This window comes from Eubalaena glacialis, chromosome 3 (genome assembly GCF_028564815.1).
Source record: "Eubalaena glacialis isolate mEubGla1 chromosome 3, mEubGla1.1.hap2.+ XY, whole genome shotgun sequence".
Taxonomy (NCBI): domain Eukaryota; kingdom Metazoa; phylum Chordata; class Mammalia; order Artiodactyla; family Balaenidae; genus Eubalaena; species Eubalaena glacialis.
This window is the reverse complement of record NC_083718.1, coordinates 88,777,356-88,796,435: the sequence shown is the minus strand read 5'-3', so window position 1 is coordinate 88,796,435 and position 19,080 is coordinate 88,777,356. Positions and strand designations below refer to the sequence as shown.

Here is a 19,080-nt window from a genome sequence, read left to right as displayed (position 1 = left end):
AAAACATTTTCTATTTCCTCATTTTGATCAAAAGGAAAGAAGAAATGCTAAAGTGCACTTACATAAGTGACAGTGCAAAACTGACATGCCTATCTGTATAAACAATTTATATTCTGTTTAAATTTAAGGTTATGATGATTAAGGAGAGAAATGCCAAGAGCTATGAAATAAAATTACATTAAGGGGTAGCCCATGCTGCATGCTCTTGAGAGACTTAAGAGAAACTTTGAGGAACAGCAAAGTCACTTCAGGCCACTCAGGAAGAACTAAGGCTTGAGACAGTAAAAACAGCTGGGGAAAAATATTAAGAAACAGACACCAGAACACATAAAATGCTTGTAAATGAACACAACATTATGGACCCATTGGCAGAACATGTGGAAGTTGTGATGGGTTAAGGTGAGTCAGCCACACTCTCCAGCCTATTTCACTTTGGATCAACAGCAGCAGGGACAATTAGTTACTGCAGGCACAGAACAGCTTTAAGAAAAGCTAACTTACCAATCTAGAGAAAGACTCCTCAACCTCTGCTTCATTACTGTCATGCTCTAACTGACACAACTAATCAAACAAAAGGAAAGGGAATCCTTTCAAATCATGGGGAACAGAACTCAGATTTAGGGACATTATGGAGCAAGCAATGTGATATAATGAAACAAGAACTGCCCTAGAAATTAGACCTGGATTCTAATCATGGCTTTGCCATATACTCACCATGCAATCTAGAGGAATTCCCTTAAGCTATTTGAGACTTAACTGTTCTCACCTGTAAAACTGAAATATCACCAGCCCTCCTTCCTTAGCAGATTTCATTTGTGGCTCAAATAAGATCATGTTTATAAAAGTGATTATAAACCAGGAAGCACTATTTAATGTAAAATATTATTGTATGTAAAATTCCCAATCCAAAATTCTGTGAAACAGAAAAACTTCACCACCTAGCCCCCAAATGATAAACTATTACATGACTCAAATTAGACCACATACATCTATATTATGAGGCCAGTCTAAATGGGGATGGGAGGTATTATGTGTGTTAGGCTGGTGTAACCAACTTCAACCATTTTTTAAAATATTTCCCCGCTGCTCTCCTAGTGTCTCAAAAATGCTCAGGAATTACAAGCAAGAGCGATAATCTCCTCAACCTCCCCTAGCCTTCTCTGGCACAGAAATCTGACATAGGCCACTTCACATGCCTGATTAGATAAGCCTTCCCAATGCTGAAAGCCAACTGCTTCTAACATTTCAAACCTGATTTCCATGAAGACTCAGGGGTGAAAGATGGAAACAAATAAGCCAACCAAGTAGATCCTCCTTATTGAAAGAGTTCTCCAGCTTTGAAGTACTAAATAATTTTTTTCTATGAACCAATTGCTTCTGAGGTGATAGGTGCAAGTTGCTGCAAACTGAGCAGACAAAAGTGTTAGAAAGGCTTTTAACTTACACACAATTAATCCTGCAAACTTTAAATTACTAAAATGATAGTGCTTTAGTCTGTTCTTTAGGTGATCCATAATCCTGCCTTGGCAATGGAGCAGAGTCTAAAGGGAACCATTAAAAGATATTAAAACAAGAAGTCCAGAGACAAGTATTCCCAGACTACATCTTCCAAAGGAGGAATTGCCATGAGACTAATGAAGTTTAAACTTTGGGGCCCCCTGCACTTGAGCGCCTATTCTGTGCCCAGAACCATGCAGTTTCCAATATTTACAAACAACCTTGCAAGTTAGGTATTACTATTATTCCAATTATATAAATCAGGGAATTGAGACTTAGAGAAGCTAAGTGGCTTGCCCAATACCCTTAGCCAAGAATCGGAGCCAGGTCTAGCTGGTTCCAAAACTCACCAGCTACGCTAAAGTAAACATCAAAATGTATTTGGAAGGGTATCTAAAAGTCATAAATAATCAGCCTTTACTGTCATTTATCTCTCATTATGCTTCATATCCCTGGGCATTCTCTCCTTCACCATTCAACTGGCAGCTGAACACAACTAAACCTGAAGGAGAAAGTCCAGTATGTCTGAAAGGACCCACATGTCTGATCATGCATGTTTAGACTGTATTTTAAAACAGAAGGGATTATCTGGGATTCTGTTGATGTCAAACATATTTCTCTCATCTATTAGTATTGATGACCATCAATTTTCAGAGACAAAGGAGATAATAAGGAAAACGTTCACAGAAAAGAAGAAAAGCCAAGGTTATCCCCATGCTTTTTCTGTAACACTATGTGTAGAAATGCTACACACAGTTAATTTCAAAGTTCCCAGGCCTAGATAGGTTAGTCCTGGGCAGTTTTAGTATTGGCTATGTCCACTTTCATATGCTGAAGCATTCCAATCATTTTACATGGTCTTTTATATCCCTTTCAGAAAGATACAATAAGAATACAAGCACACAGTCAAGAAAAGTTATCTGCGATTTAAAAGGCTGGCACAGATAGGACTCTGGATTGCCATTTTCAGACTTTCAAAATGTTTTTTATTCTTTTTAAAAAGCTACACATTCATTCCTAGTCTTAATCTACTAAAGAATTTCTTTTAAGATCAAGAAGTAATAGAGAGAGAAATGCGAAACAACTTTCCTTGGATTACAACAAATATAAATCCATCCTTCCCATTTTCAAAGCGATTTAGAAAGAACTGCAACTCGTCAAAATGGAATTTTTTTTAAATTTATTTATTTATTCATTTATTTAATTTTTGGCTGCATTGGGTCTTTGCTGCTGCACGCGGGTCTTCTATAGTTGCTGAGAGCGGGGGCTACTCTTTGTTGTGGTGCACGGGCTTCTCATTGCAGCGGCTTCTCCTTGCGGAGCACGGGCTCTAGAGTGCAGGCTCCAGTAGTTGTGGCGCAGGGGCTTAGTTGCTCCGCAGCATGTGGGATCTTCCCGGACCAGGGCTCGAACCCATGTCCCCTGCATTGGCAGGCAGATTCTTAACCACTGCGCCACCAGGGAAGCCCCTGGAATTTTGACATTTAAATAATTTCCACATTATGCAAATGTTCATTCAGAAGTAAGATGTTAAGAAGAGTAAAACTTAAGTCAATTTAATACAGAAAATATTACTAAATCCAAAGTTACACTATCTGTAGGGCTACAGGACTCCACCAAATGACAAAGGCATCACTTAACAGTGGGTAAATGTGTGAGCTCTGGAGTCAGGCAAGGGGGGTTCCAGCTCCTGGTCTATACCAGTTCCTGGTCTTTATCACTAACTGGATGACCTGGATGACCATGCCTTAATCTTTCAGTAAGTAGGAATTATAACACCTACTGTGAGGACTAAAGCAAACACGTAAAGCACTTTTTCCCCAGGCATCTGTCACGTAATAAACCCTCAGTATATGGAAGCTATTGTTACTTCTTATAAGCTCCACAAGGATAGTTTTTTGTCTGTTTCGTTCACTCTATTAATAAAGAAGCATGCCCCGGTCAGCTTTCATGCAAATACAGTTCCTCCAAAGTGACATTCACATTTATCTACATTAATTACATTCAAATGCTGCTACCCTTAGTATATACCTCCTCTCTTTTACTGTAAGTGGCTGCAGCTGCCTTTGCAGGATGATTTAAATTACTGGAAAATATTTTAAGTGTTTTAAGGGTATCTGAGTTAACATATGCACCACTTACATTTTCAGTGTGCTTACACATAATTATAAATATCTCAGACCATAAAAGAAAACCTTTCATAGTACTCCTACAACTGAAAAACAAAGTCTTAGAAATAATTACAGAGGGAGCAGAAGGGAGTGGTAGGTAGAATACAGTTTACTAAATTGGCAAAATAAAATTTGGAGTTTTGTCTTAAAACAAAACAAAACAAAAAACCTGACAACCATTTGTTCAAGGCTGCCAAAACTTGAGAATAAGCAAACTGTCATGGGAAACAAATGTTAAAATACGAAACCCTTTTCTGAGAAAGTTACTCCACCAGTCCTGGCTAATCCAATTCTGAATCACTAACGACTCCAGTGCTGCTGGGTTGTCTTAACCACTACAAAGAAGTCCAAAGGGACAGGCAGGGTCTCACAGGCAAATATTTTCTCTGCTGTCACTGACATTTACAATATAGCCACACTTCTCCCCTCCCCCACCCTTCCCACTCCTTCACTGTTCCCTTTTCAGATTTCAAAAATCAGAGGGTCAACATACTGATATATCATTCGACTAAGGAGTATAGAGGGTAGATCACTTGACTAGAAAACGAGAGCTTGGATTCTGGCCCCAACCTTGACCTAGCTCTGGGCCCTCTGGCCCAGTCACTTGGGCTTTGCTTTCCTCATCTGTAAAACAAGGATGGACTAGATGGGTGGTTCCCAGCCCGAGATCCCAAAATCTCCAGGAGCCCCTAAAGTTGTAATAACAGATCATGAGAGGTAGTTCTATTATTCCAAAGAGATTCCATTAAGTGCTATAAGGCTAATTAAAACATCAAATGCATGGTGACACCAGATGGTACATGATGATGTTTATCATATCATAGGAAAGGGGGGAACAAGAGTGTTGGACCTGATATTGTCCTCAAAGCTACACCTCAGAAAAATCATAGTTTCTGTACTAAACATAATCCAACCACAAATGTCTGGTGAATAAATAAGGGGGAAATGATTTAATACCTATCAATGCAATTTGTATATTAGACAAATTCTCCAAATTGAAGATACACCCCATTAAGGGAACAGACTCAAATATAATACCCTTAAATATTTACAGGTTCATGGGAAACCAGTGAACAATCTACATGCTGCAAACCTGAAGCTCCTGTTTCTCACCAAGCATCTGAATCACTCATCCACTTTTGATTAAAGTGAAAGCAACAAAAAGCCAGTCTAAACTGCAACATAAAATAACACCAACAACAATAACTACTATTCACTGCACTCTTACTATGTGCCAGGAACCATACTACAAATATAACACTGATTAACTCACTTAATCCTCATAACAACCCTAGCAATTACATGCTACTATTACCTTCATTTTATAAATAATGAAATTTAGGCATAGAGTGCTTAAGAAACAGGGACACAGGGCTAGTCAGTTAAGAGCCCTGTGTATCCCCACCCTTTCTCCCTCTAAGCTGACAACTCTTTCTCAAAGAGAAGTCTCTCAAAACACAAACAGAAATGTCCCCAAGCAGAGCCCTTAGGAGTTGGGCCATTGCTCTTGAGAGCAGGCTTCTGAGGAGCTCATAGCTGTGGCCCATTCTGGCTTAAAGACATCCTTAATGGGAACTCCCCTCTTCTCAACCCAAATTCAGTCTGCTTGTCCTGATGATAGAAATCAACTGAGAGAAGCCCAGGGCCATTAGTCAACTAAAATCAACCCATTTATTCAGAAAATACAAATGATTCCTAACAGCTGGCTCCTACATTCAGAGAACCTATGATGAAAAACATGCATTTTCAGTGTACTAGAATGAGTAAGGGTTATGGAGACAAATCGACCAAAACAATCAGTCAATCAATCAATCAATTCCAAACCTGCCACTTACTAACTGCATTATCCTGAGCATGTTACAGGTCTCAGTTTCCCCTACTCCCCATCTCAAAGGGTTGTTGTGAGGCGTAATCGTGTGAATGTACAGAAAGTGCCACGGCTGACTGCAGAGGCCCTAGAGCCAGAGGTCTGAATCCTGGCTCCATCCCTCACTAACCACATGACTGGCCCCAACACCCAAAGCTGTGAATCTAAGCTCCTATTTCCTTACCTGTAATATAGCTAATTACTGCCTACCCCAAAGGATGGCCACGCGAATTAAATGAGGAAATATATGTAAAGCCCCTAGGAGAAGGACTGACACATAGTAAGAATTAAGCAATTTTTTTAAAAAAGCTGAGGTTTTAAAAGTCAAACCACAAGTTTAAGTCCCAGCTCTGTCACTTATTATCTAGGGCTAAACAATGGTATACAAGCCAACTAACCCCTCAGAGGCTCAGTTTCAACCAAGATTTTGTAAAGATTAAAGGAGGCAGTTGTGTAAGAGTGTTCTGTAAACTTTGCATTGCTACGTAAATGTTAGGGTTGTTTTACGTTTTATGTTAATTGTATCGAGTGGTCCTTTCAAATACTATCTTCATCTTTAAAACGGAAAAACTGAGGCAGAGAAATTTTAAGCCATAGAGGGAAGGCTGATAATCCCAAAAGTAGGATGGAGAAAAGGATTGGGCCAAAATAAATTCAGATCATGACAAAGCAGAAAAGTAATAAGCCTTCAAGAGGAAAGATGAGAATAAACATCCATTAACCTATGTTTTTAATCAGCAACTTCACCTGCTGATTAAGCCTCTCAGTGCACAGTCCAGGCGTAAGAATTCTCTAATTTCCTCCCAGAAACAGTATTAGACTTCAGGGTGAGAAAGAGCTTCACTATCAAGCCTCTTTTCCCATCCGTAAGTTAATTTTGTGGCTGGGGCAAAGACCAGGGGACACAAACTGGAATCTCACTCTAACTGGCTTTCTCTTAACCACACCTTAAAAAAAAAAAAGAAGTTGCAATCTTTCAGAGAGGTTTCCTTCTTTGGTTGGTCAGAAATGTCCTTGTTCCCCAGGTCTCCTCATGCTAAATATGGTAATAGCTGGCAAACAAACAGCCCAGTAAATTCCAATGATACTTAAGAAAGCATTAATATTGCCTGAAATTACTCTGAATCAAACACTTAAGACCTACAGGGCTGCCACATAGAGCAGTTCAGCTGGAACTCTTATGCCAAAAGCAGCAGGATGCCTTAAGAACATACAAGCTTGAAAAAAAAAAGCAATCTACTCTTCTTTATTGCAACATTCTTCAGCAACAACACTGATCTCCTACCCACTGTGCACACAGCACTGCACTAGGGCAGTGGGAGGCTGGAGGGAGAAATCTAAGAAACAGGTGGTGTTCGTGGGGTGCCAAAACAACAGGTTGATTCAGTCAGTTCTGTCCCACAACTAATCAATTTGGTGAAGGGAGAGGGGAAGGAATCGTAGTCATCCTGTTGGCCGACCAAACTGACTGGCTAGACCATTGCACAATTATCAATTAGGTCAAAATGTCAGATTTAATAGTGCATATTAGCCCTGCCTAATGGGATGTTACACACTTCCAAGATCTTGGATATCTCAGAAGACAACACAGAAGCAGATTACCCTCTACCCACCCAAAATCACATATCAGGCTCCAGAATACACTGGTTTTTTTTTCCCAGTATCTTTTTATAAGGTATTAAAGTAAATGTGCATTTTCTGGGCACATACAACTGACAGCTTGTTGACTTATGATACAGTCAGATTAGAATTTTAAAGTAATTACAGAAAATACCAGTTAACAAATACATAGAAAATTGACCAAGCACATTAGAAATCAAAGGATTTTTTAAAAAACTATCAAATAAATTTTTATCAATATTGGTAGCAATTTGATATTATGTAGTTTAACGTGTCCATACATGTTTTGACACATTTAAGATAGACAAAGAGATAATACCTTTAATATTTAAAGAAATATTTTAAATCAGTAACCAAGGGGCTTCCCTGGTGGCGCAGTGGTTGAGAATCTGCCTGCCAATGCAGGGGACACGGGTTTGAGCCCTGGTCTGGGAAGATCCCACATGCCGCGGAGCAACTGGGCCCGTGAGCCACAATTACTGAGCCTGCGTGTGTCTGGAGCCTGTGCTCCGCAACAAGAGAGGCCGTGATAGTGAGAGGCCCATGCACCGCGATGAAGAGTGGCCCCCGCTTGCCACAACTAGAGAAAGCCCTCGCACAAAAACGAAGACCCAACACAGCCATAAATAAAATAAATAAATAAAATTTAAAAAAAAAAAATCAGTAACCAAAAACTAAATACCTTGATGAATAAAAGACACAATATACCAAAATAAATAAATAAAAAGAAAAGGCAATACAAATGGCCACTGACCATATGAAAAACATTCAACATCACTACAAGCAGAGAGACCAATTAAGATGAGGTAGCATTTACCACTTATCCAATTGGTAAAGAGTTGTAAAAATAAAAACTAGTGTTGACAATGGCTGGAAACACTGAGAGTCTCATATTCTGCTGATAGAAGTATAACTTGGTCAAACTATATGGAAGGAAATTTGGCAGTGTGTATCAAAAGCCACACAAAGATCCATGCTCTTTAGTACAATAATTTGACTTCTTGGAATTTATGTTAAGAAAATAAATATTCCTATCAAGATTTACATATAAGAATGCTCAGGGCTTCCCTGGTGGCGCAGTGGTTGAGAATCTGCCTGCTAATGCAGGGGACACGGGTTCAAGCCCTGGTCCGGGAAGATCCCACATGCCGCGGAGCAACTAGGCCCGTGAGCCACAACTACTGAGCCTGCGCGTCTGGAGCCTGTGCTCCGCAACAAGAGAGGCCACGATAGTGAGAGGCCCGCGCACCGCGATGAAGAGTGGCCCCCGCTTGCCGCAACTAGAGAAAGCCCTAGCACAGAAACGAAGACCCAACATAGCAATCAATCAATCAATCAATCAATCAATTAAAAAAAAAAAGACTCCTCATTTCCTCCTCTTCCCCTTTAAAAAAAAAAAAAAAAGGAATGTTCATCACAGCATTATTTACAAATTATGAAAATTGGAAACTAAGAATAGATTTCAGTTTAAATAAAATATAACAGAATCTTCAGATAGAACAATATGCAGCCTTTAAAACCATGTTCTTAAAAAAATATTTATACACAAGAAGTATATTCAATATCTTGTAATAAACTATAATGGAAAAGAATCTGAAAACAGATTTTATATACATATATATATATATTCTTTTTGAATCACTTTGCTGTACACCAGAAACTAACACAATATTGTAAATCTACTATACTCAATGAAAAGGAAGAAAGAAAAAGATAAAAGAAAGAAAAAAATATTTATATATGGGGAAATGTTCACAATATTTTAAGTGGTGCAGAAGTATACGGTAAAACTGTAATATGTTAAAGTCCTAATTATAGTAAGAGACACAGAAAAAAAACTGAATGAAATGTAACAAAATATTAAGTGTGGGTTTTGACTGGAGGTGATAGGATTATTGGAGATTTTAATTTTCTCTTATGTTTTTCTGTTTAAAAATTTCTATTTCCCAATTTTTAAAAATCACTCTCTTTGAGATAGTAATTTCTCTTCTGGAAATATAGCTTAATGGAAAAATCCTAAAGAAGGAAATTTTTGTATAAAGAAGATCAGTGTCATTTACATAGAAAAAAAAAAAAGACGCAGTCAAATATGCAACCAAAGCAAAGGAGAAATCACCAAAGAAAGGCAGAACAGAAAATTGTATATACATTATAAATATACAATTTTTAAAACTAAGAGTAGATAAAAAGACCAAATGATGTACACCAAAATATTAACAGTGGTTAAGACTGTGGATTTTTCTTACACTTTTCTAGACTTTTCAAAGGTCCTTAACTACCTTTAAATGTAATTACTTTAAAAACAACCCCCGCCCCCGCCCCCCCCCCCCCCCCCCGCCCGCAAAAAAAAATCTTATAAAGGTGCCAGAGAAATTCAACAAAGTATAAATATGAGTTAATTACATGTAAACATAAGGAATAATTCTGTTGCTATTCAACCCTACGTTAAAATGTAACAATGTTTGTTTTCAGTTACAACCATTTTCCTTAAATCTCTTAGAAAGTTTATGTCCTCACAGGAGCCATGACATATTGTTACTTACTTTATATAGTAACATACAAAACTTGCATGATTTACAAATATGTTTTTTTCTCTAATAATCCTCATAAAGATTATAAAGTGCTTTAGATGTTGTAATAAAGTAAATATCCTTCATGTTTCCAATTTAAAAAGATATAGCAAATAAATAAAGGCACATTCTCTGCAAAGAAAACATAGTAAAAAGTAATAATCAAAACATACATGTCCTCAAACTTCAATGAGTCTCCACACTTTAGAGACAAACAAAAGCATGTGAAAGCAGAGAATTAAACAAAAGTTTCTTTGCAGCATACCACATTAACCATTTAGAGAAGTTAACAAATTAGCACTATCTAGTTCTCTTACTATTCATATTCATAAACTCAACAGAACATATTAGTGTATAAATAGTTCTCAATTTTTCTTATTTGAATGTTGGATAAGTATGCCAACATAGCAACCTCTCCCTGTTAGGTACTAGTTAAAATAGGCTATTTAATCTCTGAGGCTTAAAAGCCTCCCAGAATCTCCTCACAAAAGAGAGATGAGAGTAAAAAGAGATGAAAAAGAAGCAAACAACAATTTAAAAAGGCACCTGCCTCTGAACAAGGTAGTATACTTTAGAATGTAACCACAGCTTCTTGTACAACACTTTAGTCGGCAAGCAAAACTGTATTTTAAAGGGATACTATTTGTTAAAAGACAACAGAGTATTAGGGAGACAATATCTGACTGCAATCAAAATATTATCATCATGTTTTCCTTACCTCACAACATACACACACGCTTTCTTCATATGAATAAATATATGAGGGTGGGAGCGCTACCCTTAACCCAGAAACAGGTTCTGCAACACCCATAGATGCAACCTGTCTTTGTGAGATGATGAGTCCACCTTGGCACGACGTTTGGCTGAGGAATTCAAAGAACCAGAGTCACTGCCAATATCCTGCAGAAGGAACTGACTTGAAGACCAGAAACTGCCCTAGAGGCCTCTGGGGAAGGTGCTCCAGTCCACTGGGAAGAGAGACACAGGCCCCTCGCCGCCTGACCAGGAGAGCAAGGGCTCCAGAACTGGACCATGGTAACCCGCCTGCAGTTCAAGAGTGGCAAGGGACAGTAAAATGACCCCCCAAGAGTTTGTCCAATCATCCAGTAAACCCCAAACTTTGAGGGGCTAGTAGGACAGGGTTTTGCCAAGACAAGCACAAGAGGGTGAGGGAGATGTCAGCATGATTAATCAATGCCACCTGAGGCAGCAACTCGGGGTGTGTCCACACTACACCTCAGTCATCGCCTGACTGTGATGAGAAGTTCCTTCAGCTACTGCCACTGAGAACTCGATCTTCCAAAGGAGCTCCTTCCACCTTAACTTGTCCTAGATCAGGCTCAGTCAGCATCCAAGACTGAGAACACAGCCTTCTCTCTTGCCACAAACCCACTAAGACACCACAGCAGGTGCCAAATTTATATTTACACCCCCACCAAACAAGGGGGCTTTGTCTTTTCCCCAAGTCAAGTTTTGATACTTCTGAATTCCAACAGAGAAAGAGGAGAACAGCAGACAAGCCCAGCAGGGGTGAGCTGGGGGTCGCCATGCCCTGGTGGTCCTAGAGTTTCCTCCCTCAGACCCTACAGCTCTTAGTCACCCTGACTACAGGAAACTGCTCTCAGAGAGTGTAGATAAGTTACTAAATAACTGTACTTCATGTCCCTAATTTTGTGTGCTCATCTGTCTTGTCTCCCTGATGATGTCAGCTCCTTGGGGGCAGGACTCTATCTTCCATTTGGTCAGTGATTCCCACACAGCTAGAAAAGTAAAATACCCTGTACTCCCTACCACATGATACTAAGGAAAACACACAAATTAAGGATGACAACACACCACAGTCCTCCCTAACACACCACTAAAACAGGAGAGCTACACAGGTAATAAATCTTAGAGCCCATATAGCTAGGGCTCCTACTAGAGTATTATATAGAAACTTATATATTTACATATATAAGTAAATTAATACAATAATTGCTTTGCTTTGCTCATTCCTAGCTATGGCTTTTCATCCCGCCTTCTAGGCTTTACTATTCTTTTTAAAGTCACAATGTATTTTCTGCCACAAAGCTCATCCTCCCTTCAAAAAGGAGAGGAGAAAAGAAAGAACAGACCTACAGCCAACTTCCTACCACTGCCAACGAACGCTGCTGTTTGTCCCATCCAGAGGCCATGAGCATATCCTTTCAGATCTGAAGCCACTTCCTTCTTCCTATCAAGAACAGCAAGACCAAGTGTCTTTGTCAGAGGAGCACTCCTGGGCCCCTTCTTGCAGACTGCTCAGTTCTGCTCAAGAGGTCCTCCATTCCTCCTTTATTCTCCCTTCCTTATTCCATTCGCTGCAGCAGCCCAGACACCCCCCCAAAGCAGGACTGCCTGAAATGAGTGACCTTTATATCTTTTTGCACTAACATATCTGAGGGAAATCCCTGCACCAGACATGTGTTCATAGGTTAACAAAACAGACATCCTCAAAGACAGCATCATTCACAAGGGCTGAGGACAGAATTCCTTAATGGACACCAAAAAGTCTGTGGAACTTTTAAGTATTCTGGTATCTCAGGTAACATTCTGATGGAGGGATAAGGAGGCTTCCACCAAAGTCATACATGACACACACATGGCAGTCCTAAGACTTTGGATAGATCACAAAAAAACTTTTTTTTTTTTTTTACAACAAAACAACTTCACTAGCCTTATGGGGACACCAGAGCAGCTTCCTTCTCCCTGGTGAGCTAGGCATTCCGTAAGAAGCAGGGGAAGAAAATGACCACAGGACGCAGTCAACGCAACCCACCTCTAGCACTATCAAAGAATAAACAAACAAACAAAAACAAAACAAAAAGCCCTTGGCTTCCCTAGATGCACTCTGCAGTGATTCCAAAACTTCCCTAGTATAAGAATTACCTGGCTATTTCTTAAATATACAAATTCCCAGACACTATTCCATACTCACTGAATCAGAATCTCCAGGAGAAGACCCCAGGTATTCCTATTATAAGAGAGGTTAGGGAAACACTGCTCAACAAATGCTTCCCTCCCACAAGTGCCCCTCTGGGCAGGGAAGTATAAAACACATAGGGCTAAGGTGATTAACCCAAGCAATCACCCCAGACAGGATCATCTTCATGCTCCTCACTGAGTTTAACTCCTTCTACGGAGGGGTGGGTGTCAGTTCAGTAAAGGGTACCTTTGGATCCCTGTCACCCACAAAGGGCTCAGGACTCTTTGAGACAAATGCCTGAGAAGAATGCCAATGGGGGGCAAGTCATAAGGAGGCAGATTACAGCTGAATATAAAAAGATCTTTCTAAGAATTACAGCTATCCAAATCTAGACGCATCTGCCTCCGAAGGCAGGGAGCTGTCTGTCACAAAAGGTATTCAAGGAGAAAAAAGGGAGGCTACATCTTAACCAGGATGTTGTAAGAGGATCAGAATCAGCACGGGAAAGACAGGACTAGGTGAACTTTTTAAAGTTCCTCCCAATACATAAGTCAATAAAGAGGAAAATTTCAGCTACCCATTAATTAATAAAAAGAGATAGCATAAAAGTCTGTAGGTGGGGTCAGCCTTCAACTGATCTTTTCTCTTCAAAGGAGAAAGGAGTATAATGACACACCCCTGACTCACCACTGCTCTCTTCCAGAATGTCCCAAAGCTGGGGAGGACAGAGCAGGAGTCCCAGGTGCTCTAACCAGGACCTGCTGCCCAGCTGACTCTGCATGCTGGGCACAGGTCAGAGAAGGGATGTGTGTGACATGGTCCCTGCCCTCAAGGAACAAATCTCATTTTGGAGATAGCTCACACTCTATGATTCTCTCAAAAATTTATTTATCATGTCTCACCGTTAGAGTTTTTTGTCAGTGGTGGTGGTTTTCAAGAGAACCCTCTTGGTGGGAAAAAACAAATACACTGAATGTAAATATCCTCTCAGTCTAGTACAAGTTTGCAATATCCAGCTCAGGATGAAAAAAAACTCAAAATAATCAGCTAAACAAACTTAGTTAATTCTAAGTTTGGGATTGACATGTATACACTACTATATTTAAAACAGATAACCCACAAGGGCCTACTGTATAGCACAGGGAACTCAGCTCAATATTCTGTAATAACCTAAATGGGAAAAGAATCTGAAAAAGAAAGGATACTTGGATGGGTATAACTGAATCACTTTGCTGTACACCTGCAACTAACACATCATTGGTAATCAACTATACTCCAATATAAAATAAAAAAAATTTTTTTAATTCTAATTTTAAGAACACTATATTCCAAGAGTCCCCAAAATGTCCAAATTACAGTAAGGTGTGGCAACTCTGGACAAAATAATAGAAATTGCTGCCATAGTAATATAGTAATACAGGAAGCAGGAGAAGCAACTCAAGTGAGAGGCTGGGGGTGGATGCCAGCACCTTTGAGGTTAAATTCCAAAGTAAAAGTGACCTTTATGAATTGGAGAAGTGATCAGAAAAAGAAAAAGAAAGAAAGAGAGAGAGAAGAAACTACACACACACACACACACACACACACACACACACACACACCCAAGAGGGAAATTCAAAATGGCAAATTTAAATAAAACATCTGGAGAAGGGAAAAATTTGGTTTTTCCCCCAAATGTAAGGTAAACAATAACGCTTGCAAATACTGTCTTTTAAAAAACTGACTTGAAGTACCACAGTAGTCCAGAATAAGAAAATGACTAAAAGTAATTGTTCAATTAAACAAATATTTATTGAGTGCCAATTAGATGCCAAGGCACCATACTAGGTACAAGGGGGGGCATTAGAATAAACACAACTGAAAAGACACAATTCTTTTCCTTAAGAGGCACACATTAACAATAAGCACTTGAGGAGGTTCTAAGTATTTTTGTGTACATGAGCTCATTTGTACAAGAGATGGAAGTGGTGTGGAGAATGGACGAGGCACTAGACTGAGGACCAGAAGAGAGAAATTCTAGTCTCAACTCTATAATTGGCTCAGTGATTATGAACAAAGTGGCTGAGCAAACGGAGGACCAAAGCAGTGCCCCTCCAGCAACAGCACAAGACTAATTAATAACTGACCTGGAGGAGAATTCTGGTCTTCTGGCTTCTAGTCCAGTGATCTGCCCAAAATATAATGCATATGGTAGCCCGATAAGAAGGAAAAGTAGAGGAAAAGAAAACACTTTGGTTTCAAGTCATTTGCAGAGAAAGGAAAGAAGAGAGAAGGAGAATAAGGAAAGGGTGGGAGTAAAATAAAAGGTTCAAGTTGCGGCATCCAGATAGAGATGTCAAGAAAAGAAGCACTTAAATAAGCACTGTACACACAGTATAAGGATAGTGTAAAATCTCTGATTATATTCTCATTCAAATCATGGCTTAGAATTTTTCACTCTAAAACCGTTAAGGACCAATAGACAAACTGTCCAAAAATGATACATATGAATGAAGCTTGAAGAAAAAGAGATAAGAGAGAAGAAAGGGAGGAGGCAGTTTATAATAATATCCTGCAAATATATGAAGCCCTTCTAAAGAGACAATGTGGACCCATTGTGCCCAGATGAACAAGAAGAAATAGTATTATACTCTATAGCTTTTATGCTGGCAATTTTAAAAATCTTTGGGAGTCGGAAGGGTTAAATACTGGAATGGCTGATTAATGTTCAGTCCATTCTGGAAATTATTAAAATTAAAAAGGAAAGACCCCATATACACACCTGAAGGCAGAATAATGAAATATCATTGAGTTACAACCAAGTTACTATATCAGAATCACCTGTAAACCTTGAAAAATACAGAATCTCAGATCTACTGTACCAAAAGCACCCCAGCTGATTTTGATGCAGCCAGGATGTGGAGCTTTGTTCTACTGCAGTGGACAGGGTAAGGAGGAAGACCACTAGGAATGGCATCGGAGAGTGGGAACTAGATCAATGCAAATTTTGTGGGCAAAATAGAATTTCTGCGGGTGTGATATTTTTAAAATGTATTGTAAGGCTGGTCTGAAGCGTCCAAGCATATCCCACCGAATTTAAACATTTTCTAAGGGTCCTGAAGTCAGCAACTACAGTTCAGGTGAACCGAAAGTTACTCCTCTATGCTATAAGAAGCCCACAGAAGAGGCAGTAGAGTGGGAATGGCACAGGGAGATGCCAAAAAGATGTGGTAAATATTTTTTAAAATCAAAAAATCAGGAAAAAGAAAAGAGAGACTAAAAAAAAAAGATCACTCTCCTTCATCCCTCCTCCCCAAAAAGAAATAATAACAATACAGAGAGAACAACAAGAAAAAGGAAAACAGTTTTAGGGTAAGTTTTATCTCCATCTGAAAGAAAAAATAATTTGTGATTTTTTTAAAAGCAAGAGAAGAATTCAACTGAGAAATCATCTAGCAGGCAGCAAAACCAGGAGTCACTTCCCATTGCAAAGCAAAAGAAAACAAGGAGCAAGGGGTGGTCTTCGATAGCTGTTTAGACAATCAGACAGATGGGTTGACAGCTCCTTGCCTTAGGAACTCAGTGATGTTTAAATTAACAATTGGCCACTAGCCAAATACAGGAACACTCAAAAGTTTGGAAGGGTGTGTTATAATTGGTACCTTGGCAAAACACAATGATAATAAATTGAGAAGATTCAAGAAGCTTTCACTGCTAGACTCTAAAAAGATTCAAGATTTGTACCAATAAACAGGTTTTTTAATCTCTTCTATTTTTGTGTAGTTTAGCATCTGAAGAACACCTGTCTAAAAATCAAAATACCTAAATCCTGTCCTTTGAGCTAACACTAACACTCGACTTGTCCACCTAAAAGCTAGCTAGTAAGAGCAATACCTCATCAGTGCAGAAGTATAGGTCCTAGAATGAGAGAAACCTTGTGTGTCAGAGTAATCCTATTTCTGACATCAGTCTCATCATTAAACACTTAATTTAGCAAATCGCTTTGCAAACATATTTATTATTCCCTCCAGCTCTCTAAAGTAAGTGATCTCTTTGGTTCTCTTCCATAGATGAGGAGACAACAGACCATGAAGATTAAATTATTTACTAAAACAAGCTAATGGTAGACCAAGGATTATTAACCCCAGACTAGCCCATTGTTTATACTCCTCTCTATCCTAAATTTACACTTATACTAGAGTTTTCACTCAAAGAAAAAGGAAAGGCAAAAATACTATCATATGTGTTTTGTTAAACGCTTCTGAAACAAGAGCTTTGGTTCATCATCACACAGCATCCTAGCCCACTTCTGAAATTCTGAGGGACCCAGAGGTGTATGGAATTTGAACTTTCCAAGAAAGATCTGGTTGGTGTTGAACAACCCAGCACTGTGATCAATAACCTTGATGTCTTTTAAACATCTGTGATTGGCATGTCGGACTGTCTGTTAACAATGAACAAAGAGCAAAGTTTTCTGAAGCTCATCTTCATAACTCTCTCTTTGCAAAGAGACACAGATCATGTACTAGTTTTCTTGGTAAGGGTAAAAATCTTCCTTCAGATTAGGCTAGGAAAAGAAGGGGTCCCTTTCGGTTCAACAAACATGCACAAGCCACCATCCCACTGGAAGCAGAGAGTTCAAAAAAAAAATAAAACACAGCCCTGCCCTGAAAGGACTTTCTGAATACCTTTTGACTGCCATGGGTTTAATATACATTCTCTTAATTAATCCTATTAGCTGGGTAATTTCATTCCCATTTTATTGGTGAGTTCATACAACAGAGCTGGATTTGAACCCAGGATTAAAGAGCAGAGCTCCAAAGCCCAAGCTCTTTCCACTAAACAGTCTGAAGAAATCTGCAATCTAAGAGTGTGGGTGGGATGGGTAAGATATGATTCGATTTCCTTTCCTTGATCCAACCCTGTTCAGAAAGACTGTTGCAAATATCCAACCATAAAGAAGCTTTCGAAGGCACCACTTTGAATTAACGTATCCACTGTTCCTCACCCGCCCCCGCCCCACCTCCAACCATGCCAAAAGAACAGCAAAAGCTGCTGCCAGGTTGGAGGAGTTGGTGATCGTCACACCACATTCCTGGGGCTGGACACAGACTCTGAAACAGCGCCCGAGCTCTGCGCCTCGGAAAGAATAACAGCAGTGGAGATTTTTAAATCATGTGGCTCAGCATGCAGCCACACCAGTTTTCCTACTGCTCCTGCCTCCACCTTTCAAAGACTCGAGCAAAACTTTACACCGGATTCATGGGGACCGTGGATTCAGAGTGTCAGAACTCAGGCGCGCCGCCAAAACCCTCTCCCCATCCAAACCAAACCCACCCACTCAGACTGTGGGCCTCCTCTTAGCAAAGCTAAGTCTGGCTGTGAAGGTGTAAGCCGTTGGCCTTGGAGGCCCTGCCCCCGCTCCCTCCACGCCAGGATCTGGCATTCCTCCGCTCAGCCCATCTGCGCTCCGCGGCCGGCGATGGTTGTCCCGGGCAGCCCGCCCTTGGCTTTCCCTCGACCCCAGGAAACGCGGAGCCAGTGGGCAAAACCGCCCAACTCCCCGAACTCAAGAGCTCCAGAAAGGGAGTTTCTGAGACTTGCTGCCCGCCTCCGGCCGAGGAGGCGTGCGTGCGGCCACCGGCAGAGGGGAGCAGGAGGCGGCGAGGAGCGCGGGGGAGGGGGCGCGCCCGGGCTGGGGGGCGATGATGTCCAAACTTTAGGAACTAAGTGGCCTCACTCCACGCCGACGGCGAGCCCGGCCTTCTCGCAGAGTGGAGGACTGAAGGGTGGGAAGGGTCGCCCCAGGTGGCCGGCCGGGCCGGAGGGGCGTGGGCCGGGGCGCAGGGGACAGCACCCCACGCCCCGATACTCACCACGCGCGGGGGCCGCGCGGCACAGCCACAGTGCCAGCAGCGCCCACAGCGGAGCGGGGCGCAGGGCGGGCATCTTCTCGGTCGCCTCCTCCTCCGCCGCCGCCGCCTGGGCAGATCCACATGGGGAGGGGGTCCCGACAGAGGAGCCCCCACTTTTTCCTCCTCTCCTCCTGCTTCTGCCGCTCACGGCCTAGCGCTGCGCCCCGAAGCTCGGGCTTCCGTGCCTCCACTCCCTGCACCCCAAGTCCGCCGTTCTTGGGCCGCCGCCTCAGCCGCCGCCCGAAGTTTGGCTGAAACTTTCTTGGGTGTGCAGCGAAGCAACCTCGTGTGTCCTTCCGCCTCGGCCTCCTCCTCCCACCGCAAACCCCGCCCCGCTGTCGCCGCGGCCGGGCCCCGCCGCCTTCAGCACCCAGGGGTTTCCCGCAGGAAGAAGCGCCGGCCCGGGCTGCGCGCGGAGGGATCTACTATGAGTCCTCAGACACCACTTCCAGCCTCGCCAACCCGCGTCGGGTCCCGACGCGCCTTAACTCGATCGGCGCTGGAACGTCTCTCGGGG

The 19,080-nt window shown here is 41.2% G+C and overlaps 1 protein-coding gene across 1 annotated transcript in view; it reads right to left on the bottom strand.

Annotated features, from left to right (window-relative positions):
* The window catches only part of NOTCH2 (notch receptor 2), a 176,504-nt gene extending 157,682 nt beyond the window's left edge, over nt 1-18,822 (bottom strand). Inside the window, exon 1 of the mRNA XM_061183611.1 lies at nt 18,525-18,822. Within this exon, the coding sequence (XP_061039594.1) occupies nt 18,525-18,597 (73 nt within the window). The 5' untranslated portion in view covers nt 18,598-18,822. The remainder of the gene's footprint in view (nt 1-18,524) is intronic.
* Nucleotides 18,823-19,080: the final 258 nt, after the last annotated feature.